Genomic DNA, 27,693 nt, shown 5'->3' with positions numbered 1-27,693 from the left:
GACCCAAGACACTCAGTAGTGCCAGCTAGCTCCCCCCCACCCTGTCCCATCCCATCCCTCCCGGACATTCCCCACTCCCTGTTGACTGACGCCTGCTCCTTAAAGCTTTCCCATCCCATTGGATGGCCCAGACCCCGCTTCAATCTTGGGCCTCGGGGAGAAGGGCTGGACTGTGGATCTCTTCTTCCTCCCGGAAGTAAGCTGGTTTCCCCTGTGAACTGGGAGACTGCTGAGCCTTCAGAGGGCATGAGGCCACCATGTGACTGATGCTCTGGCAGAAATGGCATTTCTTGGGCTGGGGTGGCAGCTTGCACTCCTTGGCGTGATGATCCAGCCCTCCACAGTTGTAGCACCTGTGGGGTGGGAAGGGACAGTTGGCACACCAGGACAGCCATAGATTTGCATACTCTAGCATAACATGGGCCCTCAACCAAAAAGACCTCACAGAGCAGCTACTTCCTAGCAAAAATGGCTCTTGCACCAAGATACACAAAAGACACTAATCTTCTAGAGCCTTAGAGCACTTGGGCTTTTTTTCTCTCCAATAAATCTTCATTTTCTTTCTGTTTAACATTGAGTCAAATCTGCTGGAGAAGCAGAACCACAGTGTTAAATACCCTCCAATTTATCTAGCACACGTTGCCAGATCCACCTTCACTTAACCTCTCAGCCTCAGTTTCTTCATTTGTAAAGTAGGGATAACAATAATACTGAGCCCCCAGGATTGTGGTGAGGGTCAGAGGGATAACATGTAAAATGCTTTGCAGACTTTAAGGGACTAAGTAAATGCCAGTTACCATTATCATCATCATAATAGCTAGCATTTATATAATGCTTCAAGGTTAGCAAAGCACTTTATAAAAATCACTTGATTTGATCCTCACAATAACTCTGGAAGAGAAGTTCTGTCACCATTTCCATGTCATGGATGAGGAAACTGAGGCAAACAGAGGATAAGTGACTTGCCCAAGGTCACACAGCTAGTGAGTGCCTGAGGCAGGATTTGAATTCAGGTCTTCCCAACTCCAGGCCCAGCTCTGTATCATCTAATTGCTGCATCATTATTATTATTGATTAAAATCATTTAAGGGTAGGTCAACACTATCCCTTCAAAAATCTGAAGTACTTTTCTATTGCCTATCTAATCATACCTAAACCACTGGTATTCAAGACCTTCTACATGATCTGTCCCCAACCTTTGTTTCCAACTTTATTTTCCTCTTACATACACTGTGCTTCAGTCCAACAGGACTTTCTACCAGCATATTCCTGGCTCTATGAATTTCCACCCACCCCCAAGGTTAGTGTTACATTCTTAGAATCTTGTCTGTACCCATCACCACCTGCTGAAATCATCCCCATCCTTTAAAGCCTCCCTCCCTCCAATGCTATTTTCATGAAGCTTTCTGTGATCTCAGTCGAAAGACAGGAGTCATGAACCTCACCCCACTCCCCCCTCCCCAGTCTGGCAAATACTATAGATCTCTTCTCAGAATAATGTTTTTATAAATAAACATACACAGAATTACAAAGGAGACAAAACATAATGAAATAGTTACAAAAATATTGAGTTTAAAAACTTTTGGACCCCAGGTTAAGAAGCCTTGTGTATAGATGGTCCGTAAATGATTCCATGAAGAGCTGACTATGTCATTGAGGAAACTACTTTTTGACTTTTTGGGAGAAGAGGGTTCCCAATGGGATTAATTCTTACAGGTCCCTCATTAGTGTAGGAAAAACCACATCACTACTTAGTGTCTCCATCTTAAAAGATCATCCTTTCCAATACCCTCTCTTAACAGATGTAAGAAACCAAGGTCCAGACTAGGGAAGTCACTTGCCCAAGGACATGAAATTAGTGGTCCCATGGCCTCAGGCTTTCCCTGCGTGGAGGTGGGGTTTGGATAATACAGACCAAACAATCTTCCAAATCTGCCCAATAAGGATCCTAACTAGGATCATACTGCTAGAGTTGACATGGATCTCAAAAGACCATTAAGCATATAAGGGAACTGAGCATGAAAGAGGTAAAGGTCACATAGCTGGTCAGTTGCAAAGTCTACTTCAACCTAGGTCTTCTAACCCTAAGTCAATTCTTTTGACTGCCATCCCTAGGGTAAGTGGCCCTTCCCCACTTATTCCCATCACCAGTCCCCCTTCCCCTTTCCTCCCCCACGACACTTTCTTTTCCTTCTTTCTACCTCTCCTCAATAGGAATGTGGACTTCCTAAGCCACAGGATGTTGAGGTTGCTGATCTGAGGATGGGAGGCATGGAGACTCCCTATTCTAGAGAAAGCTTCTCTATAAGCATTGTGAGCCCTGAACCCCTCATAGCAAAAGAGCTACTCATCACAGGTTAGGATGGGGTCAGGGGAGTTTATTCAAAGGTTCCTCCTGCTACCCACCTCCCATGGGAGGGGGTGGTGGGATAGGTGTTGAATCTCTAGCTCAGGAATCAGGGAAAGAGAGCCTCTCTAAACCCTTAGAAAAGTGAGAAACAACCCTCAGGAGGACCTGGGAAGGAAAGACCCAATAGAGACCGAAAGGGACTTTGCTATCCTCCAATACCAGATCTAAGTGTGCCTCACCCCAGCCTTGCCCAGCTCTGTCTGCCCTCCCCATCATCATACCTGTCTCCTTTGCTTCTTCGTTTTTGGAGTGTTTTCCCCTTGGGCCGTCTCTCGCTCCCAAGGCAGAACACCCCACCAGGCCCAGTCACCCGGATTGACTCGAGGCCCTTTGCCGACTTCTTAAAGGTGAACTCCACGGCCTCCCCTTCCTTCAGGCTTCGGAAACCTTCCATGTGTAGCTTACTCTGAGGGGTGGGAAGACATTGAATTATTTAGATCATTTGTACCGTTACCTTTGTATTTCCAGCACCTAGGACAGTACCTCGCATAGCAGAGACGCTGAATTATAACTGTTTGTTAAAGGAAGGAATTTATCCAGGCAAGAAGATGAGAGAGGGCTGGCACTGTAGGAATTCACCTCTGCTCCTAATGGAATTGGTGGGTGGGTGGGGGTTGTAGGAGCTTCTGGATGCACCAGCTCTTCTAGGACAGAGCTGTAGGTACTGCAGATACCAACAATGCAAGGATCGTATACATTATGGATAGATGCAAATGGATGTATTACATTTGAGAAATAACAGACTTTCCCACTCCTTGACACAAAACCGATCTTTCTTAGCACCAGCATACTCCTGGCGAAGCTATTACGTATGATTCTGAATCACAGAAGACTACCATAGCCAAAGAATCAGAATTATAGGTGACCCAAAGGGCAATGGAGAGGTGTCTGGCATTGGGGGTGGGGGGATGGAAAGCATCACTCAAGATAACTAGCTGAAAAGATCTCATTAAGAAATAGGATGATGAGAAAAGGAGGTGGGCCAGTCACCCCCATGTCATGTGTCAAAGCTAGGAATCGAACTCTGTTCTTCCTGACTCACAGTGTGGGGCTCAGAGTGAGAGATGACAAGTCAAGAATTTGAGTGCTTCCCTGGAAACCAGATAGATTAAAAAGACCTAGAGGAAGACCTCCAGAAAGTTTGACCTCTGTACCAGGGGACAGAGAAGGTCTCCACATTCCACAGATGACAAGTGTGAAAACAGGGTGATCAAAGTTGCTCCCAGTGGATAGAGCACTGGGCCTAGAGTCAGGAGGACCTGAGTTCAAATCCAGCCTCACTCACTCACTAGCTATGAGAACCTGAGCAAGTCACTTAACCTCTGCTTCCCTCAGTTTCCCCATCAGCATAATGGGGATAATAATGGCACCTAGCTCCCAGGGTTGTTGCGAGGATCAAATGATCTAATAATGGCAAATGCTTGTCACAGCACCTGGCACATAGTAAGACATATGTTAGTTATTGTGTGTGTATATGTTTTTTTTTAACCAGACTTGTGACTTCATTAGTATAGGGAACTCCAGGTCAGGAATGACATCTACCAGCACAAATCATCAGCTGGTTGGCAACTTAAGAGTCTTAGAGAATTGGCTTTGGCATATAAGTTAAATGACTTGCCCAGGGTCACACAGTCACTGTGTTACAGGCAGTACTTGAACCCAGGTCTCCTGTCTCCAAGGACAATTTGATAGCAACTCTGTTATGCTGCCTCTATAAAACAGTATATGTGTGTGCGCGCAGGCAAAGGAGCACAGTAGGCTGATGGGGTTGGCACTGGGCCTAAGATTTCATTGGTATAAGGAAATCCACATGACTTAGGTTTCTTTTATTGAGGCAGATCAGTAGCTTCTTTGCAACAACAGGACTGGCTGGGACACTGAAAGGTGAAGGAATTTTTCCAGGGTCACAAGCAGGAAATCATAGGAAACCTTATGTTTAATATAAAAGAAAAAGTGTTAGAGTTGCAATCAGGAAAAATGGAGTTCAAATGCCACCTCTGATACTTATTGGTTATGTGACCTCTCAGGCTCTGTTTCTTCATCTGTAAAATGGGCATGAGAATACTTATCTCATAGGGTTGCTATGAGCCCCCCACTCATGCAAATAAAATGATTTTTGAACTTTAAAAAAATACCCTTTAAAACTTATAAATGTCAGTTATCTTGGCAGCATCCAGGGGGCCACATGGACAGTCTGAAGAATAAAACCAATTCCTCTGGAATGGAGCTGGATTTAGAACCTCTGTGAATGTTCTCTTCTTCCTCCAGAGAATCTGGAGTTTGAATCCCACTTTGGCCACTTAATACCTAGGTGACCTTGGCAAATCACTTCCTCTCCCTGAGCTAGCTTCCTCACCTGTAAAATGAGAGTTGAAGGAGATGACCTCCAAGGAACCTTTTATCTCAAAATCTATCTTCCTATCAGCTCCCAGCCCCAAACCACAACTCGTGGTTCGTTACAAAATCATCTGGAGATATCCTTTCTGCAGATATGGAGTTGGGGGCAGACAACACAGCCTTCTCATTGCTGACCTCCTACTTGACACAAAATACCTAATCCACACACAGCTCACATGTTACATGCCCCATCCCACCCTCCCAAGTCACACAGACATTCACGAGATACATCCCAGCTACTCTGCTCGCATAAAGTATCCCTTCACCTTGTGAGGAGGTTTAGAGGCAGTCTGTCCTAACAGAAAGAGCACTGGACCTAGTCCTCAGCCATCTTCTGCGGTTCCCAAATGCCTATTGGATAAAACCCTTAACCTGGAATTCAAGGCCCTCTATAATCTGGCTCTAACTTACTTCTGCATTACTGTACATTACCCAGAATTCACCTTCTCCCAGCTGTATGCATTCAGACCATCCCTGTCCTTCCCCTATCCTCTCCCTGCTCTTCAATTTGGCTAATTTAAATCCTCTTCCTTGGAGGCCCAGCTCAGATTTGACCTCTTCTAACCACAGTCTCTAGGGAAGAGGCTCAAAGGAAAAACTTCAATTAACACACTGATCAGTGGGATAGGGCAGAACTGCAAGGCAATTAGAATGAGGGCTCTGGGCTTCCCTAGTCCATCCATCCATCCATCCATCCATCCATCCATCCATCCATCCATCCATCCACCCATCTGCTCACCCATCCATTTATATGCCCATACACTCACCAATCCTTCTCTCTTTCTTTTTTTTGGAGGGGTGGGGTGAGTGGGAGGAGGCAATTGTGGTTAAGTGACTTACCCCAGGTCACACAGCAAGGAAGTGTCTGAGGCCTGATTTGAACTCTGGTCCTTCTGACGACAGGGCTAGTGCTCTATCCACTACCTTTCACCATGAATGTTCTCTCCTTTCTCAGTGTTCATAGAGATAACTCAGCTTTTTATCAACTGTTATATTGACCTGGATTTTAGTCCAAGCTCTGCTAACCAACCAGCTGATCCTGGGAAATTTCTCTCAGTGTCTTAGCCTCAACATCATCTGTAAAATGGGGTTGGCTACTCCATCTTAGAAAACTGATGAGAAAAGTACTATATGTACTGTAAACTGCTAAAGAAAATGTGAACTCCTCTCCTTACTATCTGTTTTTCTTCTTTTTGCTCCCTTGACTGTAGAGTCAGGCCCTAGGGGAATGGTTGAGAGGGGTGAGTGAGGCTGAGATCCCCGGTCTACCTAAGTCCCTCAGGGTTTAGGAGATTGGAGAAGGCTCTGAAATTCACTGTATTCAGGTATGTGTATGTAGATACCTTCGTGTGGGATGAAAGGCCCTCACCAATTAAGTTTATAATAAGGAGCCATCTCAGGGTGGGAACAGAAATAAATTTTATTCAATTCTCGAGAATTGGGCATCCTCTGCCAGCACAGAGCAGAACCAGCAAAGGAGGCGCTTTACAAGAGGCAAAGCACCCATAATTATACCTAACAAAAGAGAATTCCTGCCCACCTCTGACCCTTCTCACCATTGGCTGGGAGGTGGGCTTACAATCTGAGCAAGACAGCTAGACAAGGAAACGGGAAATTGAGGCACAGAAACTCCAATTCTCATTCCCTTAGTTAATGATTACAACTGAGGTGACATCTATAAATCTAAAGAAGGAGAATAGGATAAGGGGAGGGGGAGACTCTCTCCATTCTCTTACAGTACTTTTACAGTAAAGGAAAGCAGGTCACAGTGACCCTATTCTTACTGAGCAAATCTTTAAACCAGAACCAGAAGAAAGAACAAAAAGTTTCAGGGTGAACTTTCCCAGAGGCTGAGCCATCAGACCCTCATGGCCTCAGAATTTTTTTTTTCACTTCCCTATTTCCCTATTTCTTGATTCTCTAAACTTTTCTTAGTGTATGTATATATATCTTCTCTGTGAAGTCTTCACATTTTATTTACCTCACACACCTTTATATACACATACATATATAAATACATATATGGGGTCATGAAGAATCAGACGCAACTGAAATGACTGAACAACAAAATATATGCTTGTATGTATGTGTATGTATATATACACACACTGGATGGATGGGTGAATGAATGGATGGATGGCTGGGTGGATGGATGGATAGATGGATAAATGGGTGAATGGATTAATGGATGTAGGGATGGGTGGATGGGTGGATGGATGGATGGATGGATGGACTAGAGAAGCCCAGAGCCCTCATTCTAATTCCCTTGCAGTTCCCATCCCCCCCCCAACTACATATATGGACACTCAGGAATTAACTTGTTCTTCTTCAGGTTTCTTTCCCTTTTGACATTCTGCCCTATCCCACTGATCAGTGTGTTAATTGAAGTTTTTCCTTTGAGCCTCTTCCCTAGAGACTGTGGTTAAATTGCCTGGGGATGAGAAAAAGCCGCATTATCCTCAGCTCTTGTTCTCTTCTAGCCCTTCCCCACGCCCCAAGCCCAGAGCCTTTGTCTCCTCCTAATTGCAGAATGCCCCGGTTCCTTTTGCCAGGCCTGGGCCCCTGTTCTATAGTTCACACATACCTTTTGCCTCACATCTTCCTTAGGATAATAGTGACCAGACAAAACAGAATCAAATATAAGATGGCCACACCAGAGTCCTAAGTCAGTGTCCTGACTCTTTTGTCCCCCTTCTGATCACCCACCCTAGGCCCCTCTACCTGCTCAGCCTCTTTTCTTTGGACTTTGCTCCTGAATCTGCTTTCTAGCTAAAGTTTACCTCTGGTCCCAGCTAATGTCCTGGTTTTAGGTCTCCCTAGTCCTTTGTCAATCAACCAATCAGTTAATAAGCATTTATTACTATATACTTGTAGCCCCAAGGTTAGCACAGTACCTGGCACATTGTAGATACTTAATACACTTGTGGATTAATACGTATTGATCGATCTTATGAGTTCCTCTCTCTAGGTCTCAGTTCCTTCCCTTGCAAAAAGAGATTGGATGATACGGTCCCTTCTAGCCCTAACATTCCAGGATTCTTTCCACTCTGCATCTTTTCCTCAGTGCAGCCTGTTTCCCATCCCTTACCCTCACGATGCCCTTTCTCAACCAAAGAGAATTGAGAAAAACCCCCTGGTCTGGAAAGGTATTTCTCCATTTCTCCACCCTCCCATTTGGGGGAATCCTGAACTCTCACCACAAAAGGTCTTTGGGCAAAGCAGATAGAGCATTGGCACTAGAGTCAGAAAGACCTGAGTTCAAATCTGGTCTCAAATACTTATTTGCTATGTGACCCTGAGTAAGTCACTTACCCTCTGTCTGCTTTGAGTTATCTCATCTGTAAAAATGGAGTTAACGGTAGCACTCGACTCCCAGGGTTGTTGTAAGGATCAAATAAGATAAAGCATTTTGAAGACATTATGGTGCTTTGTTAATATTATGTTGTATTATAAATGCTAGACGTTGTTCTAGCACTAACATCCTAAATTCTCAGGGCCCTTCTATGTTCTCACAGAATTTTATCTGTACTTCCCCGGTGCCTATCATACTTCTATTGGGCATTGGTATTATTTGCAATTTTGTCTTTTATCCCTTTCCCCATTAAACTTAACACTTCCTGACCATGTGACCCCGGGCAAGTTTCTTAACCTCTCCCTGACTTAGTTTCCTCATCTATAAAACGGGATAATAACAGCACCTACCTCTCAGAGTTATTGCGAAAATTCAGTGAGGTAATATTGTAAAGCACTCAGTCAGCACGTAGTAGGTGCTATAAAAGTTAGCTACTACTATTATTGTAGAAATGGAATTACAGACTCCTTAAAAAAGTTGGAACTGAAGCCCAGAGGTGAAGGGATTTGCTCAAGGTAACCCAAGGGCAAATGAAAAGTTGAATGGTGTTGGGGGGTACTTCCAGCCAGTCTGGAAGCCAGGAAAACTTGGGTTCAAGTGCCTCCTCTAAACTAGGGAAAAAGAGTAAGCATTTATATAGTACCTACTGTACACAGGCCTGTGCCAAGCACTTGGGTGACTCACAACCTCTCGGTGATCTAGACAGCTCTCTAACCTAAGACTCCGGAGTTGCAGAGAAGGGTACAGGAGCTTTCTCAGCACCGCCCCCCCACCCCATAATTGCAGTGCCTTCTTTCTGTTAATTATTTCTTATTTATCCCGTATATAACTTGTTTGTAGGAGCAGGTAAGTGGTACAGTAGATAGGGCACTGTGTCTGGAGTCAGGAAGACTCCTCTTCCTGAGTTCAAATCCAGCCTCAGATACTTACTAGCTGTGTGACCCTGGGCAAGTCACTTTACCCTGTTTGTCTCAGTTTCATCATCTGTAAAATGAGCTGGAGAAGGAAATGGCAAACCACTCCAGTCTCTCTGCCAAGAAATCCCCAAATGGAGTTGCGGAGAGTTGGACACAACTGAACAAATAGCTTGTTTGTATGTATCTGTTTACGTGACATTTCCCCCGTTATGTTGTAAGCTCCTTGAGGACAAGAGCTATCTTTTGCCTCTTATTGTATCCAGTGCTTAGCACATAGTAGGTGCTTAATCAATGCTTATTGACTTGACTGAGAAGATGTTGACCTGAATGGACACAGCAAATTTCCTAACAGGGAGATCCCCGTTCCAATGAAATCCCAGGTCCAATCGCTATTCACCATCTCTCCTATCCCTGAGGCAGGTGGGTGACAGTGTTGAAAACACCTATGAGCCATCTAATAGTAGTGACCCTCCTTTCTATAGGACTTTCAGGTTTACAAAGCATTTTCCTCACATCTACCAGGTGAGGTGAAGCCCTAGAAGTATTAACATGTCCATTTTCACAAAAGACAATTGAAGCCTAAGGAGTTAAAGATCCAAGCCACACAATTGTTAAGTGTAAGCTTCATGATGGCAGGGACCATATCTTACTTATCTTTTACACCACACACACATCCCAGAATCCAGAAAAGAGGCACATTGCAGGTACCAATACATCTTTGAACACTGCAAAACCACAGGTCTGGGGTAAAGCTACTCCATCCCCTCCACCTTTTAAAGTTCCTCTTGACCCATTGCTGCTCTCACTGGGGCCCAGCTTGCTACCTTCCTTCCTCTCTCCTCTCATATGTCACTTGGGGGGCTATCCCCAGTCATCCTAATCTATAACTGGCCATTGGACCCAGATGGCTCTGGAGGAGAAAGTGAGATTGGTGACTCTGTACAGCCCTCTCTCACTTAAATCTAATTCACTTGCGAGTCATGGCATCACCTTCGTGATGTCACAGTCCACTTTGAGAGTGAAGGACAAACAATAACAAATAATAACAAACAAAAAAAATGACATGTCATTTATCTCTCTTTCTAAGACGGGCTCCCAGTCTTTTTTGAGCTCTATAACCCTTGGTCTTCAGTAAACCTTTTGATATCTCCTATTCACCATGAAATGCAATAAAATCTAGAATTTTAGAAATAAAAGGAAGAAATTTACTACTTCAGTTGGAGAGTATTTACCCACTATTTCCTGTACCCCTTGGACAAGCTTCTTATACCCCTTGGGACATGCATATACCAGTTTGGGAGCCCTTGATAAATCATGGCCCTCATTTTTTTTTTCATTTTGCTAAACCATCTCCAAGTGGACCCTGTCAACCTGTGTGGGTTGGAACTAGTCCCATCTATCCCCTTTTTGGCTCTAACCACCTTTCCTAGTCTGGACCACTCCATCCTAAAATTCCCAACTCTAAACAGAATCAATTTAAGTATTTATGTGGGACCAAGGACTTTGTGAGGGCACCAAAAAACGTGGCCCTTGTTCCCAAGTAGCTTACTCTCCAATTAAAAAGACAAATGAGAAGCCTGGGGTTTGTCTGCCTTGGTCAGTGAATCTCTTTGGACCTTAGTTTCTTCAGCTGTAAAATGAGGTAATTACATTAAATGACTTTAAAAGGTGCCTAATTACCAGCTCAAATATTTGGTCTTCTAAGGCTCTTGTTCCCATCATTAACATTCTGGGCTGAAGTCCCTTTTCCTTTGACATTCTCTTCACACATTCTAGATTTTAATAACCCTTTCTCTAAGAGCATAAAGTCCCTTCTAGCTCTGACAATTCATATCACATGATTTTTTAAAAAAATTTTTTAAAAACCATGGGCTGAATGAAAATTCAGAAACTAGAAACTCTTGTTAATCAGTAGTTATTATCCACCATCACTGCCCTAGGCTTTGAGCTAAACAGACAGAGAATGGTGGTCTCCAGGGTTCCCTCCGCCACTAACCCCGCCTTCCCAAAACACACATATTTTGAATTCCTCTGTTATCAGATAGGTAATCAGCACATCCCTAAAGTCAGCCTTCGAACTCCTGCATTTGAAAGAAAGGGGCCCCAGAATTCCTCCTCCCCCAGCCACACACAAAGCAAGACATTCCCAAGCTGGGCCCTGCCTATCTTTCCTTCTCAACTCCCGCCCCCCCCCACTCCTCACCCCCAAAAAAGAAAAGGCATGGGGGGAGGAGGGGCATAGGGCTCAGCTTCTCTCCATAGGGCCAAGCCAGGAAAACAAAGAGCTGATGCTGGTTGGTCCCGGTGGCCAGATTCCAGGAGTTGCAGAGGTGGCAACCCTCCCCCACACTCCCCTAGCATCTGAAATCTCCCTTTCCTCATCTTTCCCTTGCATTCTCAGAAGTCTGACTAGACAGAGCTGCTGACCAACCTCCCATCCCCCCTTACTCTCTAGACTCACATGTGAAGTGAGGGACACACACATAGCTTATTATCCTCCCCAATACGCTTCTGGCTGGCAACAACTGCAATATATTTAAAGTGGACAGGCAGGACAGGATGTCCCATCTCCAAAGGTTTCCCCCAGTTCCCCTTTTACGAGTCAGGGCAAGGGGTTGGGGTGGAGGGAGAGGAAGCTGGCTTCAGACTCATCCTCCCTCCCGCCTGAGTAAAGTCCCAACTTTTAACTACTTGGGAAGAGTGAAGCTTTGAGGGAATGAAAGTCTCTCATGTGCTTAACAACTGTTTTTTCATTCATTTATGTCATTTCACATTTGAGGAACAGGGGAGCCAGAGAGCTTGGCTCTTGGAGTATTCTGAAGGACTATCCCTGGGGGCATTCAGAGCTCACGGTGGCAGGCACATTCAAATGCCACCTCTCCCAAGAAACCTACCCGATCCCACTTTGCAATCCTCAAAGCAGTTGGTTTGGTAACTCTTTTCAAGTAAAGTCCTTGCTTGCTTGCTGACCCCAGGTTCTTTGCCAGCAGGACACAAGTTCTGATAGAGAAGTCCTAGCTGAAAAGCCTTGGATCACCCGCCCAGTGATGTCTGATGCCACAGCCTAGAGAAGTTTGGACAAGCTCATGACCAGATCCATCTTCTGTGGGTTGATGGGATTTTTCAGCCATGATAGAGGGGCTTGAGAGTTGACTTACAAATCCTGAAAGTACTAAAGAGAAGTACAGTTACCTGCGTTTATTTCTCATCCCCTCATCCCCCTACTAGAAGGTAAGGCAAGCAGTTATTGCTAGTGTGTGTGCGTGTGTGTGAAAGAGAGACAGAGACAGAGAGAATGAGAGAGATATGTGTAAGTGTGTGTATGAGAGAGACAGACAGAAAGTGAGAGAAAATGAGAGAGAATATGTGTGTGTGTGTGTGTGTGTGTGTGTGTGAGAGAGAGAGAGAGAGAGAGAGAGAGAGAGAGAGAGAGACTTAGACTTAGCTAAACTTTGACTCTACCCAAGGACCTACCACAATGCTCTGAATGAAGGTGGTTAATGAATGCTTTTTGAATGGATAAATGTTTATTGAATGGGAAGGCCAGGGCAGAAGGGCTCCAGTAAGAAGGGACATGATTTTCAAACAATGGGCCCCTCCCCATACTCTTCCCTCTCTTTCTCTCAGTCTTTTTCTTTCTGTCTCTCTCCCCTTTCCTGTCTGTCTGTCTGTCTGTCACACACACACACACACACACACACACACACACACACACACACACATATACCCCCCACCCATGCCCTAGGAAGCTGGAATCTTTAGGGAAGGACAAGGTGATTGGCAAATTACCATACCCTAGCTCCTGGGGAATTTCTGAGACCCCAAACAGATAGGGAGAGGATCCGGAGCTCAGAATAATAACTCATACTTCCACACCCTCTTCCCTTCTACCCATCCTGTAAAGTGGGTCTTACAGCTGTTATTGTTCCCATGAGAAACCCAAAGCTCAGAAGTTAAGTGACTTGCCCATCCACAATCACAAGAGAATAGCTGCTACTAAATATCTCCCCCACCCCACCCCACTCCCCGCCTTTAAGGTTTGCAGATTCCTTTCTATATATAATATTTCATTTGATTCTTACAACTCTTCTAGGTAAAGACTACATTTTCTAGTAAACATCCATTTTCTAGGTGAGAAAACTGAGGCTCAGGTTAAGTGGCTCAGGGCACACACAGGATGGATCTGAATCAGGATTCCAAACTGGCGTTCCTGCCTCCAAGCTCAGTAGGCACTACCCCCGAGGCAGCTTTTTTGGTTCGGTTGTTTCAGTCATGTCCGATTCTTCATGACCCCATCTGGGGTTTTCTTGGAAAAGATACTGAAGTGTTTTGCCCTTTCCTTCTCCAGCTCATTTTACAGATGAGGAAGTTGAAGCAAGTGAGGTGAAGTGACTTGCTCAGGGTCACACAGCTAGTGTCTGAGGCGAGGCCAAATTTGAACTCAGGTCCTCCAGAGTCCTGGCCCGGAGCTCTAGCCATGGAACCACCTCGTTGCCCTGAGGCAACTAGATGGGAGCCTTGTATTTGGAGTCAGGATGACCTGAATTCAAGTCTGACCTCAGACACTTATTAGCTGTGTAACCCTAAACAAGTCACCTAAAAAAATCAACAACCCACCCCTGCCTCAGTTTCCCCATCTGCAAAATAAGGTTGGATTTTATGACTTCTCTGGTCCCTCCCAGCTCTAAAACCTCTGTTTGGCTTTTAATCAGAGCCCTCCAGTCTTCTTATATCTTATATCCCGCAAGCATACTCTTCCATCCGTTGACACTAGCTTCGTTGCTGTTCCTCATATAAAACACTCCATCTTCTGACCCAAAGGCACTTTCACTGGCTATCCTCCAGTCCTGAAGCTCTTTCCATCATCATCTCTGCCTGTAAACTTCTCTTAAGTCCCAGCTGAAATCCCACCTTCTGCAAGAAGCCTTTCTCCATCCCCCTTAATGCTAATGCCTTCCTTCTCTGCCGATGATCTCCAATTTTCCTGATGTCTCCTCCACTAGACTGTGGGTTCCTTGAACTGTTTTTTGTCTTTCTTTGTATATCCAGTGACTGCCATATACTTAATAAAATATTAGCTGAATGACTATGAATGATCATGAGTGCCCAACACCCTGAACAGAGGTGTGTGGGGGGGTGTTAGCAAAGAGCTCCCATTTCCACTGAGTCAGAGTACTTTCCTTAACAATCCCTCTGCTGCGTAGAAAATTCATATTTCTCCAGCATGTTAAAGACGTATATGAGGCAGATGCTTTATTAGACACATTTTACAAATACAGAAGTGGCTGGATCTAGTATCCAAGTCTTCTGACAGTCATTTTTCCACTAAGCAATGTTGCCTTTACCTCTTTCAAGACAAGTCTTAAGAAATACAGATGAGGTTGGAAAGGAAGAAAAGAAACCCAAGCATCACCTACCCGCCTTTGTTGACTTGTCTTGACCAGCAGGTGGCGCTGCTGGAATGTCTAAGGAACCCACTGTTCTCTAATACAGGGTTTCCCTATGGTTTCCAGTCCCTGTACCCCTTGGTTTTCAGTGAAACTTCCTATGTTCCCCATTTATTTGAAAGGAAATAAATTCTATTGTCTATCATGAATATGCACATGAGGAAAAAAGCCACTAACCTCCTACAATAAGAAAGGAAATGAATCTTAGAATTTACTATGCATATGCACATGTGAAATAAACCAGATTGATCAGTCACAAAAGGATATTACAGTTATCTACCACATCCCCAGGATGAGCTTCTCATACCCCTAGGCTGAAAACCCCAACTAGAATGGAAAGCCATGGAAAGCAGAAAGTAACGGCTAACTTTCTGTAGCAACAAAGTAGATGCCTATCAACTGAGGAATCCATGAAAATTCTTTGATATATAGCCTGGTGGTCCAGGAGCAGGACAGGTACATGGGAAAATGTAGGTGATGCAAAAACAAAAGATATCAAATGGTCCCTTCCCCCCACCCCCACCCATGCCAAGAAAATAATAGCTCCTAAGGAGATCCTATATGGTGGGAGCTGAGACAGGAGAGTCTGGGGCTGTGTGTCTACAGTACAGATAAGGCCCTGTTACCTTCAATACATGCCTACTCCCCACAGCCTGCAATTCAGGCAGACTTTTTGATCAAGGTTCTCCTTTCCCTTTTCTAGAGGCCAGTAGACAATGCATCAAGGGGACTTAGGATCACAAATATAGATAGAACCAGAAGAGATTTTGCAGATGAGGAAAATGAAGCCCAGGGAGGTCGTGATTTATTCATGGTCACACAGTAGTAAGTACTCTAGAAGGCATTTAAACGTTGGGGCTTTGTCTCCAAAGCCGGTGCTTCCTTCACCATATCACACCCCAATGGGAGGCAATGAATGATATATAACTGAAAGAAAAGTGCCCTAGGAGTCAAGAATCCTGGGTTCTAGTTTCTCTACCAACAGGGTGACTCTGGACAGTTCAGTCTCCCTTTATGAGCCTCAACAGTTCTCTATACAACAAAAGCAACAAACATTTATTAAGCATCTTGTGTGTGCTGGTGAGATAGAAAGTTGAGATAATACAGGGACTCTGACCTCTTGCAAATCAATCTAGTAAACTATGGTGGGCTTTATAGTTCCCTCTCCAGCTTGTAACATCCTATGATTCTGTCAACACTGTGTGGTATGACCTGCCTGAATTACCCCATATGTTAGATGACCTACCACATGTTAATAAGAGTAATTCAGTTCCATTACTCAAACCGGAGAGGTAAAAGCTGAGAGAGATCCTGGGGTGATAGAACCTTTACTAGCATAGCTGATTCAGTGGTGACAAGAGGTTCCCCCTACCTTCACTTAATTAAAAGAAGGACTGTACTCCCAGTGTGACCTTTTTACCTTACTAATTGGTTCCCCCTTTGGATACTCTCATTAGTCTCATGCTGATCTCAATGGAGGGAACCCAATCTTACCATCCTCATCCCACCCCTCCATTCCAGGAGGTAGAGGACAAGCCAATCCCCACACCAGATTAATTCAGCAAACATTTACTAAGTACTTAACTAGGTTCTGGGGAATACAAAGACTTTTAGAAAAAGGGAAAATAGCTTACATTCCACTATCTGCTGAGATAATTTCAGGCTCCTCTGCAATCTCTCTTCTCTTCCCGCCTTTCCTAAACCCCAGGATTTCAAATCACTTAATGAAACACACCTTTCCAGGGAAGAGTTGACCTTCTGGAATATTGGAATGAAAAAGCATATAACCAAGTCAACCTTTTTACCGTGTGTGTGGCCACTCACCACAGCTGAGTTGCGAAGGTCTCTGGTGTCAACCACCAGGCTTTTCTCCCTAGAAGTGGCTCATGATTAGAGTTCATAGCTGAACTAAAACCAAAGTTCTCCTTCAGGGAGCTTGCACACTCAGATAGGCCCTGTCCTCCTGACTTTTAACCCGTGACCATTCATTCAAACATATCACAGCCCTTCTCTATGCAGAATACTGTGGAAGATACAGATATGAAGGGGGACACAAGGGCTTTGTACTGGGAGTGGAAATAAAAAGAGTTAGAAATACAGGAATTGGAGCCAGAGCTTAGAGATCCTCTCATCTAACTCCTACATTTTACAGACCAGGGAACTGAAGCTCAGAAAAGGGCATGACTTGTCCAAGGTCACAGTGGTAGCAAGCAGCAGAAAGGGGGTTGAAACCCAAGTCCTCTGACACCAAGTCCATTAAAGCACAAACTACAGAACACACCTGTTTGTTGTGTTGTTTAGAAAGGCAAGACCTGTGGGATTTTGGAGTTGGAAAGGACATTAAAGGCTACAGGATTTAATTGTTTAATATCAGATCATCCAGTCTAATCCCCTCATTTTACAAAGGAGCAAACAGTAGAAGTAACTTGCCCAACATCACATGGGGCACACTGAAAGCTGGTGGCAGTACAGGGAGCATTCTTGGCCAAACAAAGGATGGGAGGTCACAACAGATAAAAATAGATGATTTTGCTTACATAAAATTGAAAGGCTTGTCCACAAACAAAATCAATTCAACTAGGCTAAGAAAGAAAGCTGTTCCTTGGGGGTGAAAATCTTTGCATCAGATGTCCAAGATCTATAGGGAATTGACATGAATAAATAGCCATTCTCCAGTGGATAAGTGGTCAAAGGATGTGACAATATTCCAAAATATTGTCAATTACTAACAACCTTGTGAAAGATGGCTCCAAGTTACTACTACTAAAAGATGTGCAATAGCTCTTCATGAAGTTTCACCTCATACCTAGAAAATTGGCCAAGATGACAAAAAATGGTACTGGTCAAATGTTGGAGTAAAAGTACAAGCACATATTTAATAAAATGTAGATCTGTGAAGTAAGTCAATCATTCTGGAAAACAATTTTGGAAAAAGTGACCCAGAGATGCCACTGCTTGGAATGTACCCCAAGTTGGTCTAAGACAGATAGGTCTCATATACAATAACATTTGTAGCAATATTATTTGTAGTAGCAGAGAACTGGAAACAAAGTAGTCATCTATCAATTGGGAAATGGTTTAACAAATTATAGTATGCAACTGTAGTGGAATACTATTACACTGTAAGAAATGACAAATATAGACAAAGTGTGAGCTGAGTGAAGTAAGCAGACAAAGGAAAACAATTATATTGTAGTCATTTACAATGACATAAACAGAAGCAATGGCTGCCACCACCACCACCACCACGATGACAACAACAAAATCTTGGAATCTTATGCAATTATAATGACCAACCATGGCCCTAGAAGAAAAGAGCCAATATCCTCCCCTCCTTCCTTCCCTTTGCTAAGGTGACTGATTGTACATACCGTCAGACTTGGGTTGGTTGGTTTTGCTGACTTTCCTCTTTCTCCCCTCTCATCTCTTTATAAAGCATTAGAACAAGGTAGATATTGCTGGAGTGGGAGCACTAGAGTTGGAAAGATCTGAGCTCAAATCCAACCTTAGACATTTAATTAGCTGTATGACCCTGGGTAAGTCACTTAACCTCTGCCTCAAAGGATGTGACAGGCCACTTTCCAAAATATTTTCAACTATTAACAACCGTGTGAAATATCACTCCAAATTACTACTACTAAAAGATATGCTTATAAGAATAGCTCTTACTGAGGTTTTACCTCATTCTTAGAAAATTGGTCAAGATGACAAAAATGGTACTGGTCAAATGTTGGAGTAAAAGGACAAGCGCTCTGCCTCAGTTTCCAACTGTAAAGTGGGGTTAATAACAGCTAATAACTACCTCAGTGGGTTGTTGTGAGATCAAATGCAGTAATATTTGTAAAGTGCTTGGTATAGTACAGTGCCTGGCACACAGTAGGAGCTTAATATGAAACTTTTTTAAAAAAAGAAACTCAGAGGATGTGATAGAATTGGAACTAGAACCAGGTCCTTCAGACCTTAGTTAGGCATTTTAGCTCTGTAGGCTCAGGTTCCTCATTTATAAATGAGGCCATTAAGTCTAACCTCTGAGGTTCCCTTCCAACTCTAAATCTGTGATTCTATGGACCCAAGTCTTCTGACAGCCAGGTCAGTGCCCTTCTCAGTCTAGTACAAGACCTCATAGGACAGACCTTACTAGAAGCGCCTTGGAAGAGATCACAAAAGGCTACCAGCATACATCCTCCAAAGGTTGTCCCAACCACTGTTTGTAATCTCATTAAGACATCATAACCCAGTCTTACGCCCAACATGCATCCCTTTCCTAGGGATTGAGGTTAACTGCTTGCAATCCCTCTCTGTTCTAAGCAGAATCAGAATTACAACCTCAACAATTATCCTCCAGGCTTTATATGGATCCACCTTGCTGACTTCCACCAACTATTGCAGGCACCTGGAAATCACCCATTTCTCACTAGAAGAACAAAAAGACACAAGGGTCCCAACTCTGTGGGCATCATAGTTCTCTTTCTACATTCATACCACTACCTGGTGACTGATCTGCTCCAAGACCCACAATCTGCTACATCCCATCCAACTCTCGGTCAGAAGGGGCTAGACAATCGAGTTCACTCTCTTTGATCTGGACAATCAAGATGCCACCTGACACATCCTCTCCACCTACACCCACTATACTATTAAGTCAGGAAGCCCAGCCACCTTTGCCCACTTAGAACAACTTCCTCAGCAACCAAGTGTTGCCTGTAATTCATTTCTCCTAACTTCCTGAGAATCAGTTAATGATGATAGCCAGCTTAGTACGTCTGTCAACCTACTGCTAGAAAAGACTTTTGAGATCATTCCAGTAAGAAATGGAGATCCCTGGATGGTAGGTGATATGTGCCCCTAGAATATTCTGTAACTTATTGGCACAGTCAGTGCTGGATTCTGGTTGCCAGGATCTTTCTGCTGGACTAAGCTGGTTTTTTGGATGCCTGGGCAGCAAAGCCTCTTCATCAATATAATATTTATTGTATTTGTACACATGTATGTATATAATATGTATTGTATCTGGGTACCCCAAAAATTTAGTGTAGATTTAAGCTATTAAAGCTTGAAGCTGCACTAAAACTTTTGGGACATCCTGTATAAAGCCTTTAAGGTTTGCAAAAACACTTTCTTCACAGCAACACAGGACTGTATCATTCTCCCCATCTTGCACATCAGGAAACTGAAACTCAATGAGATGTGACTTGAACAAGGTGACACGGCTAGGAAGCTGCAAAGTCCAGTACTCCCACCCAGATCATTCTGACTCTCAGTCCAGTTCTATTTCCCATATGACCAGCTTCTCTCTGGATAGACATATCCTGTCCCTCCATGCAGAGACCGGCATGCCCCTTTTCTATATTCTGCATTCTGGGCTGAGCAGTGTATGTGGGAATGGATGAGATGGGTAGGAGCTCAGGCTCCATGAGTCACAAACCGTGGAGGACATGGGCATTTCCTGTCTCAAATGGCTGTCACAAGTAAAATGTTTCATAAATCATAAACTATGAAGCACCATAGAAATGAAGGGGATGGTGATTATCAAAGTAGCTGACATTCATATAGCATTTATCTTGTTTGCTCCTAACTTGGGAGATAGATGGGACAGGTGTGACGATTCCTTATTACCTTATCAGAGAATCATTGATTCAGAAAAGGAAGGGATCTGGAGAGGCCATTGAGTATTTTCTGGATGAGAAACTGAAGCACAGAAAAATCAAGTGACTTGCCCAGGGTCTCACAGCTAGTCTTCCTGACTCCAAGTCCATCAATCTATCCTCTGTACCTTACCCCCACTAAGGTTACCTACCTACCGTCTACTCTGTGTGTATATCGTATCTGCCTGTTTGTACATGAATTCATCACCATTAGAATGCAAATTCCTTGAGAGGAAGAATTATTTTTTGCCTTTTCCTTCATATCACTAGTAATTAGAACAGTGCTTTTTATACACAGTAAAAGCTTAATAAATGCTGGCTGACTGACTGCCATCAGACTTAGTATGGGGTAGGGCCCTTTCCCGAACCTCAAGGATAAGAGATGGAAACTCTCCAATCCACCGTGAACCAGAGAATTGGTTTTACTGCCTCTCTGCTCCAGTTGTTTCAACAGGGGTGGACCAGGGAGGGGTGAGAGTTGCCCTGTTTTACTCCCAGAAAGAAGGTCCCAACTTATCTCCACCTCTTCTCAACCCCTAAATCACATTTTCATGGTGCTTTAGGCATGCTTTCCTCACAATCCAACTTAAGGCAGGCAGTACAAGAATTATCTCTTTTTACAGATGAGCACAAATGAGATTTGGACAGAAGTACCTTCAGACTAAGAATCGCAGCCCTGGGACTCAAATCTTGACTCTGTGACTCCATCCTTGCGTAACCTCAAGCAAATCACTTTCCCTTCCTGGGCCTTCCTTTTTCCATCCATAAAATGAGGGGAAAGGTATCTCCTGTCTTAAGCAGTAGCTGGATTGATCACTTGTCAGGGGTGTTAGAGGAGGGACTCTTTCTTGGGGTGTGAATTGGCTTGGGTTGGATGGCCATCCAAAACCCTTCCAACTTTAAAATCTGTGACACTGTCTTCCAGACTGCTTCGAAGGCTCCTTCATGGCTCCAAAGCCCAGGCTCTTTTTACTACCCTAAACAGCCTTTCAGGGAAGGTCTTTCTTAGATCCCTCTTCCAGCACAAGGCATTTGCTACTGGGGGCAGATTGGGTTGGGAAAATGGACTTTTCCCCTTAACGGGCAACAAGAGAGAAAGGCTTGGAAGGAAGGACAGTTCTTCATCCCAAGGGGAGAACTTGGCCAATTGGAAGAGAAAAGAGACTAATTAAGATGCAAATAAGTACCACCCCCATTCCTATTAGGACCAGACAGGGAAACTGGCCTGAAAAGCAGAAGGCTGGAGGGGTACAAACTGGGGGGAAGGGCAGAGCAAAGGGTTCACTCATCCACAGGCAGAGAGAGTGGGCAGTCCTAAAGAGGGATACCATAGGCGGTAGCAGTGCCAAAGAAATGCTATCCCACTCCCAGGAAAACGTAAGCTTCAGGAGACAGACACTTTCTCTCTTGATATCCTCAGTGTCCATGGCCACAAAACTTTGTACATAGTAGGAATGTTTACTGAATTCATTTGAAAGAAGAGTAGCAGGCTTTCTAAACCTAGGGTTCCTGAGGTTGGGTTTTTAAAAAGTATTTTAATAACTATTTCTATAAAATTGGTTTGCATTGCAACTCTATTTTATTTATGCATTTTAAAAAATCCTTCTGAAAAGGGGTCTATAGGCTTCACCCAACTGTCCAAGGGGTCCCAGACACAGAAGATAGAGAACTTCTGTTATAGGTTAGAAATTATGAAAGTGGAACACAACACACTAAATCAGATTTATTTTTTTATGTGCTGGTTAATTTTGTCAAGCTGCTTTTTATCTCTTTTTATTCTTTGTTATAAGGATGCTTGTCTGGGACAGGGGAAAGGAGGATTACATTGAGAAATAAAAGTGATGAAAAACCCCCCAAAGATATCAATAAAATTTTAAATTAAGAAAAATAAGGGGCAAGGGGAAAGTTAAAAAAATCAATTGTGAGGAGAGGGAACCGGCAGGAGCTGGAAAAGAGAGTTGATAAATTGGTTTGTTTTTTTCCTTCTTCCTCTTTCCTCAGAAAAGGGAACTCTCAGTTCACCTCCCCCCTGCCAGATGCTAACTCCTGGGATTCCCCACAAACATATGCTTCCTTGTCTCCTAACTGCAGGCCCTGGGTGATGCTCCCTCCATACCATGCCCCTTAGAAAAAGTGACATAAATTCCAGAGAATTTTTCCCCTCTCAGGCCATTAGAAATCAGCTTTGGGGAAATCATCTTCTTGAAATTAAGGTACTTTAATTCAATTCAACAAATACTTATTAAGCATCTACTATATTCCATGCAAGACACTTCGAGACCATAGTGAAAACATCAAATTGGTTTCTGCATGCCTGCAAGTAACTGACATTCTACTGGAGAGCCCTCCCTTCAACATGTACACAAACTGGGTACAAAGATCGATATAGTGGAAAATACCAAACAGCTGACAAGAGCCACCAATTGAGAACCAAAGAAGACTTCCATTTGAATGCAGCTGTTTCCAAATAATGGCTATGGGACTCCAGATTTTTTCTCTCTGGGCTTCGTTTCCCCTGTCCATCAGTCAACATGCACTTACTAAGACCTTACCTTGTGCCAGGCACTATATTAAATGGGATACAAAGAAAATCTAAATCCGGGTCCCTGCCCTCATAATGGGGGAGACAATATTCAAGTATGCATACCAGGTACATGGAAGGTGATCCCTGGGGGATCAGGTGATCTCAGAGGATAGCCACTGGGAGGACAAAACAGGGAAGGGGAAGGGGGAGCTAGGAAACTCTTACCCTAACCCAGTCTACCAAGGGATTGATGAAGTAGTTGGACTAAATGATCCCAGAGGTCCATTCAATCAATCAGCAAACATTTATTACAGGCTAACTGGGTGCTAGGAACATAAAGTAGAAAGAAAATATAATGTGCAAAAAGGTAAATAGAGGATAATTTGAGGGGAGGCAAAAGCAATAGCAGATAGACATACCAAGAAAGGACTTCCTGGTGGCACTGGAGCTTCGAAGGAGGCTAGGATGGTTAAGAGGAGATGAGGGGAGGGAGTGCATTCCAGGTATGTGGGACAGCCAGTTCAAAGGCAAGGAGTTGGGTGGGTATGGAATGTGACTGCCCAGACTAGAAGCCAGGTTGTAAAGGGCTTTAAATGCCAAACAGCCATTCATATTTGATCTTAGATGTAATTGGGAACTACTGGAGCTCATTCAACAAGGCTAGATCCTATGATCCCATAACATTCCCTCTCCCTCCCTTCTACCCAATTCTTGCAGAAAAAATCTTTTTCAGTCATTTAACCATAAGTGCAGGTACCCTCCCTCCATCCATCAATTCCTCACAAGGCTAAATGCCCTAAGAGAGGGGGGTTCAGTCTCAGACAGAGACAGAGAGCTTGCTTAAGACTATGAGAGATCCAGAGAAGCCTCATTCCTGCACATACCACCTTTTCCAAGGACTCTTAGGTGGACTACTTGGGAATTCTTGAGTCCAGGGGACAAGGAGAACTTATAGCTTCCTTTCCTCTCCCAGCCACTCTCAGGGTCCTAAAGGCAGGGTGTGTAGCCATTAGCTGCTCCCCACTAGGTCAATCATCTAAGTTACGCATGGTAAAAAGGTATGTCTTGAGGGGCATGCTTGGGGAAATAACACTGGACTGGGACTTGAGACCTTGGGGCAAATCATGTCACTTCTGCAGGGTGTTAGACTGAATGACCTCTCCATTCAAGCTTTTCTATGTCCCTGTATCTCCATCATCTAGAACAGTCTCTTGATCAATGTATAATTGTTCCAAGATCCCTCCCAGCTCTGACTTCCTATGTTCTAAGACTCCAGTTCAGGCTTAACATTGTTTGATTTTATGATAGCTGGATTCCAAGATTATAGGGTTAACAACTCACCTATACAGTTTAGTTGGAATCAACTAGAGTGGGTTCTGGTCTCTGGACACAGAGCCCCAGCTGTTCTCCCAAACCTAACTCTTCCCCTAAGGAATGAGGGAAGGAGAGGTGGAAAATCAACGCAAAAGTCCAAGAATTCAAGAGGGAAACCACTTTATCCCCTCCCTGGTTCAGTAGCCTTGGGGAAAGCGTGGGGGAGCAGAATTGAGTTTAACTGACTCCTTCATTTCAGCCTCACAAAGTTGGAGAAGCTGCCCAGTTAGTTTCCAGTCCTACAGAGATTTTAATCTCTTTGTGATCAGATAAAGGGGAGAGAGGGGGAGCATTGCCTCCCTGCTGGGGAGGGCCATTCAAAGCTGGTTCCTGTAATAAAGTGATTTAATAGATCTAAAGAGGCCAATTCCCTTCTTTCTCCCACAATTACTTCCTGTGGGTTATTCACATATGTAAATGAGGCAGGAAGGGGGGCAAAGGAGAAACTTTTAAACTAGACGTCTGGTTGGGGAGGGGGGTGTATGGTGGTGGGCTAGGGACTAACAATCACTGTGAAATCACCATCTACCAAAGTCCCCCTAAGCCTCCATAGACCAACATGTCTTCTCCCCCCACCTCAACGTTCCCCCTTTCCCCTAAGTCACTTCTCTCCAACCTTTCCTGCTCCCCTAACCACTGGTCTCCACATCTCTCCCCAATCATTGTTCTTTAGGGTTTCCTCTCTTCAGTCACAACTGGTCTCCCTATCCTTTGCAATGGCTTTTGGGGATACAGTCTGCCATGACCCCTCCTTATACCTGCAATGTCCTCCCCTTCCAAGGGCCTCCCCTTTCCAGCTGCATTCCTGTCCATCTTTTTAAACACAATTCAAAAACCATCATCTATGATGCCTGGTTCAGATCTGGTGTGCTTCTGGAATGCATTTTGACAAAAACCCATCCATCCTGTGAAGGCACCTTATCCCTCACATTGAACTTGTAAGATCCTCGAGGGCTGCCTCTTCTTTAGCATCTAGCCAAGTGCACAGAAGGAACGTCTAAACTGAAAAGGGATATGAAGTAATCAGGTCTGCAGGACATTAGTTATCTCTCCCCCACACACACACATTCACAGTCCTCCTGGTCCCCTGGCTGTTTGTGATTGCAAGCTAAGCCCATTCTCTCTCCCAATCTTCCCTTCCCCTCCCCCAAATAGTCCCCAACTCCCCCTCCTTGGGCTCCAATTCAATCCCTTTCATCCCCCACCCCAAGCCAAAGGCCCTAGAGAACAGAGCTCAATCCTTCAAAAGCAACCCCTAAATCTTTGGGCCTGGTAGGGTGATAGTGACAGGGGGAGCGGAGAGAATGCCCTAAAAGTGAGCCCAGAACTAAGGTCTAGGTTGCACCCTTTTTCACCTGCCTACTGCAATCCTGGGGTACTTCCGCCCAAAGAAGGGATAAGGAATCCAGGTCTAGACAACTTAGCTTTAGCGGGGGGATGAGAGCTTTCTACATTCCCTGTCTCTGGAGGGAGGGAGGCTGCAGACAGACTAGCCAAATCAAGGGTAGAGCGGATGAGTGAAAGGGTGGGGGGAGGTCCAGGAGCCCCAGGCCCCTTCTGTTTGTGTCCTGGAATGTTAGGGCAGCAATTTGAGAGCCGTCTGGGGCCATAAATGCCAAGTCTGGAAGAATAGATCCAGAGCCTAGACTGCCCTCCCTCCCCCTAGCCCCACCGAGCTGGGGCGACACTGAATTTCACCCCCACCGAGTTGAGCTGCCTTCTTTCACTGAGAACTTGGGGTTGCTCCCGCCTGTAAGAACAGCCCTAGCCCCTGGCTCTAGGTGTCTGTCTCTTTCTTGGTCAGTTCCAAATGCAAGAAGCATCTGAGTCAACTGAGTTTGGTGGGTTGGGGGTGTGTGTGTGCAGAGGTTCTACTGGGGGAGAGAAGAGTGGACATAATCAGCATTAAGGCACCTTTCTCCTCTCAGCTCTCCCTTGTTCCAAATCACTAGTTTTTTCATTTCCACAGCTCTAGTGGATGGCACCTAGGGAGAGAGAAATCTAGCTCCTTTAAGTCCCTGGCTCCCCAGAAGCTCTCCCCCTCTGCCAAGTCCAATGAAACACTGGTGGACAAATCCGATAGCCTAGTGGTGTTTCCCCCACGCCACCCCCCCCCAAATCTTACGACCTGCTAGCTCACTGTACACCACCACCACCTCCCACCAGGCAGGACAAAACCACCTCAGTTTCTGCCACATGGGGTCACCTCTCTGGCCCCTGCCCCCCAAGGGGAAGAGGTACAACGGACACGTGGTGAGTCGGGTAGGGGAAAGGGAAGGTACTGAGGGTCCAAGTTGTAGGGAAGGGATGGAGGGGTTTAATTTGGGGACTCACACTACATCCTCTGGATGACCACTTTCGGGGCTAAGCATGAACAGTAGGGAGATTTTCAGAGGAGTGGGTGCAAAACTGAAGGTCTCTCCCTTTGGCCCAGCGGTGAAGACATGGGTGGGGGAGCGGCGCGGCGACAGAGAAGGGGAATCAGGACACCTCTCACCTGGTGCACAAAGACGTCCACAGGCGGGTCGAGCGCTACGCCCGCGCGGGCGGTCATGGACAGGAAACCGAAGCCCATGCGCACATTAAACCACTTACAGATGCCGGCGCCGTGGAGCGGCTGCTGCTCCTCTCCAGCCCGGGCCGCGTCCCCGGTAGCCGCCTCCTCTGCTGCCTTTGCACAGCCACCTGGGTGGGAAAAGGGCCACAGCTAAAGCTCAGCTCAGCCCCAGAGCCCGCGCCCCACCTCCCCCTGGAACCTGGACCTTCCTAGCTGGCGCGTGTGAACCCAGGGGTCTGAGGCTTCCAGCCCGCAAGATGAGAGAGCTAAGGATTTGACCCGAACCATTTTCCCCTCTCCCTCTTTCACTCCCGCTGGGCGCAGCAAATCACTAAAATCCTAGATGGCCCCCGAAAGTTTCCTCGTCCTCCCGCAACTCCGAGCTGTCTCCGCGCTTTCTCTGGACCGGCGAACCGGCAAATGTCCTGGCTCTCTTCGGGATGGATGCCCCTCCTCCCCCCGGCTTGCCCCCGCCCCTGCCGGGAAGCGGCAGCCCTGGAACGCGTGCTGCCCGGACGCTTGGGTTCCTGGGGCCGAGGTGGGGCCGCACTAGGGAGGGTGGCCTCCAGACCCCTCGGGGTGCCCTGTCCTACCTTCCTCCCCCCGGCCCAGACATGTTCCCATCCTTGCCCAAGTTCCCAATCGCGAGACCGAACCTGCGAACTGCTGGTTGGACACAGAGCCCATGGTGGTCGGCTCAGCACCCGCGGCCCCGGGCCCCTGGTCGGGCGGCTGCAGGCCCCAGAAAAAACGTCCGAAGGCAAAGGAGGGATCCGGGAGGAGGCCGCTACATCTCCACCGGCACAAAGGCGGTGGGAGGGCCCACGGCTTTTCAAAGGCTCCCAAATTCTAAAAGACAATAACCCCCCGCGGGCAGCCCCCTCCTCTCTTCTTCCCTCCCCTCCCCTCCCCCACCCCCAGCTCTGCTCTGCCCAGGTCGCCCCCCGGCCCCCCCCGGCCCCCCCCCCCCCCCCCCCCGCCCCATGCCTCGGCCTTCTGACACCTCTGAGCTTTCCTAGTTCTGCACCTGGAGGGCCACTGGACAAATCTCTGGCCAAGGGGACCCCCTC

At 45.5% G+C, this 27,693-nt stretch overlaps 1 protein-coding gene across 1 annotated transcript; it reads right to left on the bottom strand.

Moving 5' to 3' along the window:
* Positions 1-139: 139 nt before the first annotated feature.
* Positions 140-27,310, bottom strand: LIN28A (lin-28 homolog A). Its single transcript, XM_036742486.1, has 4 exons — positions 27,280-27,310; positions 26,564-26,751; positions 2,632-2,816; positions 140-353 (listed from the first exon to the last, which is right to left on the bottom strand). The coding sequence occupies exons 1-4, from the start codon at positions 27,308-27,310 to the stop codon at positions 140-142; spliced, it is 618 nt and encodes a 205-aa protein (XP_036598381.1).
* Between the last annotated feature and the right edge of the window lie 383 nt (positions 27,311-27,693).

The sequence above is a fragment of the Trichosurus vulpecula genome, chromosome 2, assembly GCF_011100635.1.
Source record: "Trichosurus vulpecula isolate mTriVul1 chromosome 2, mTriVul1.pri, whole genome shotgun sequence".
NCBI classification, from domain to species: Eukaryota; Metazoa; Chordata; class Mammalia; order Diprotodontia; family Phalangeridae; genus Trichosurus; species Trichosurus vulpecula.
Note: the sequence above shows the minus strand (reverse complement) of the source record. Positions and strands in the feature narration are given on the sequence as shown.

Coding starts and splice junctions, on each gene's coding strand:
- LIN28A (XM_036742486.1), bottom strand. CDS start 27,310: ATGGGCTCTGTGTCCAACCAGCAGTTCGCAG. Junction 26,752..27,279: donor GTCCAACCAGCAGTTCGCAG/GTTCGGTCTCGC, acceptor TTTCCCACCCAG/GTGGCTGTGCAAAGGCAGCA. Junction 2,817..26,563: donor TGGACGTCTTTGTGCACCAG/GTGAGAGGTGTC, acceptor CCCACCCCTCAG/AGTAAGCTACACATGGAAGG.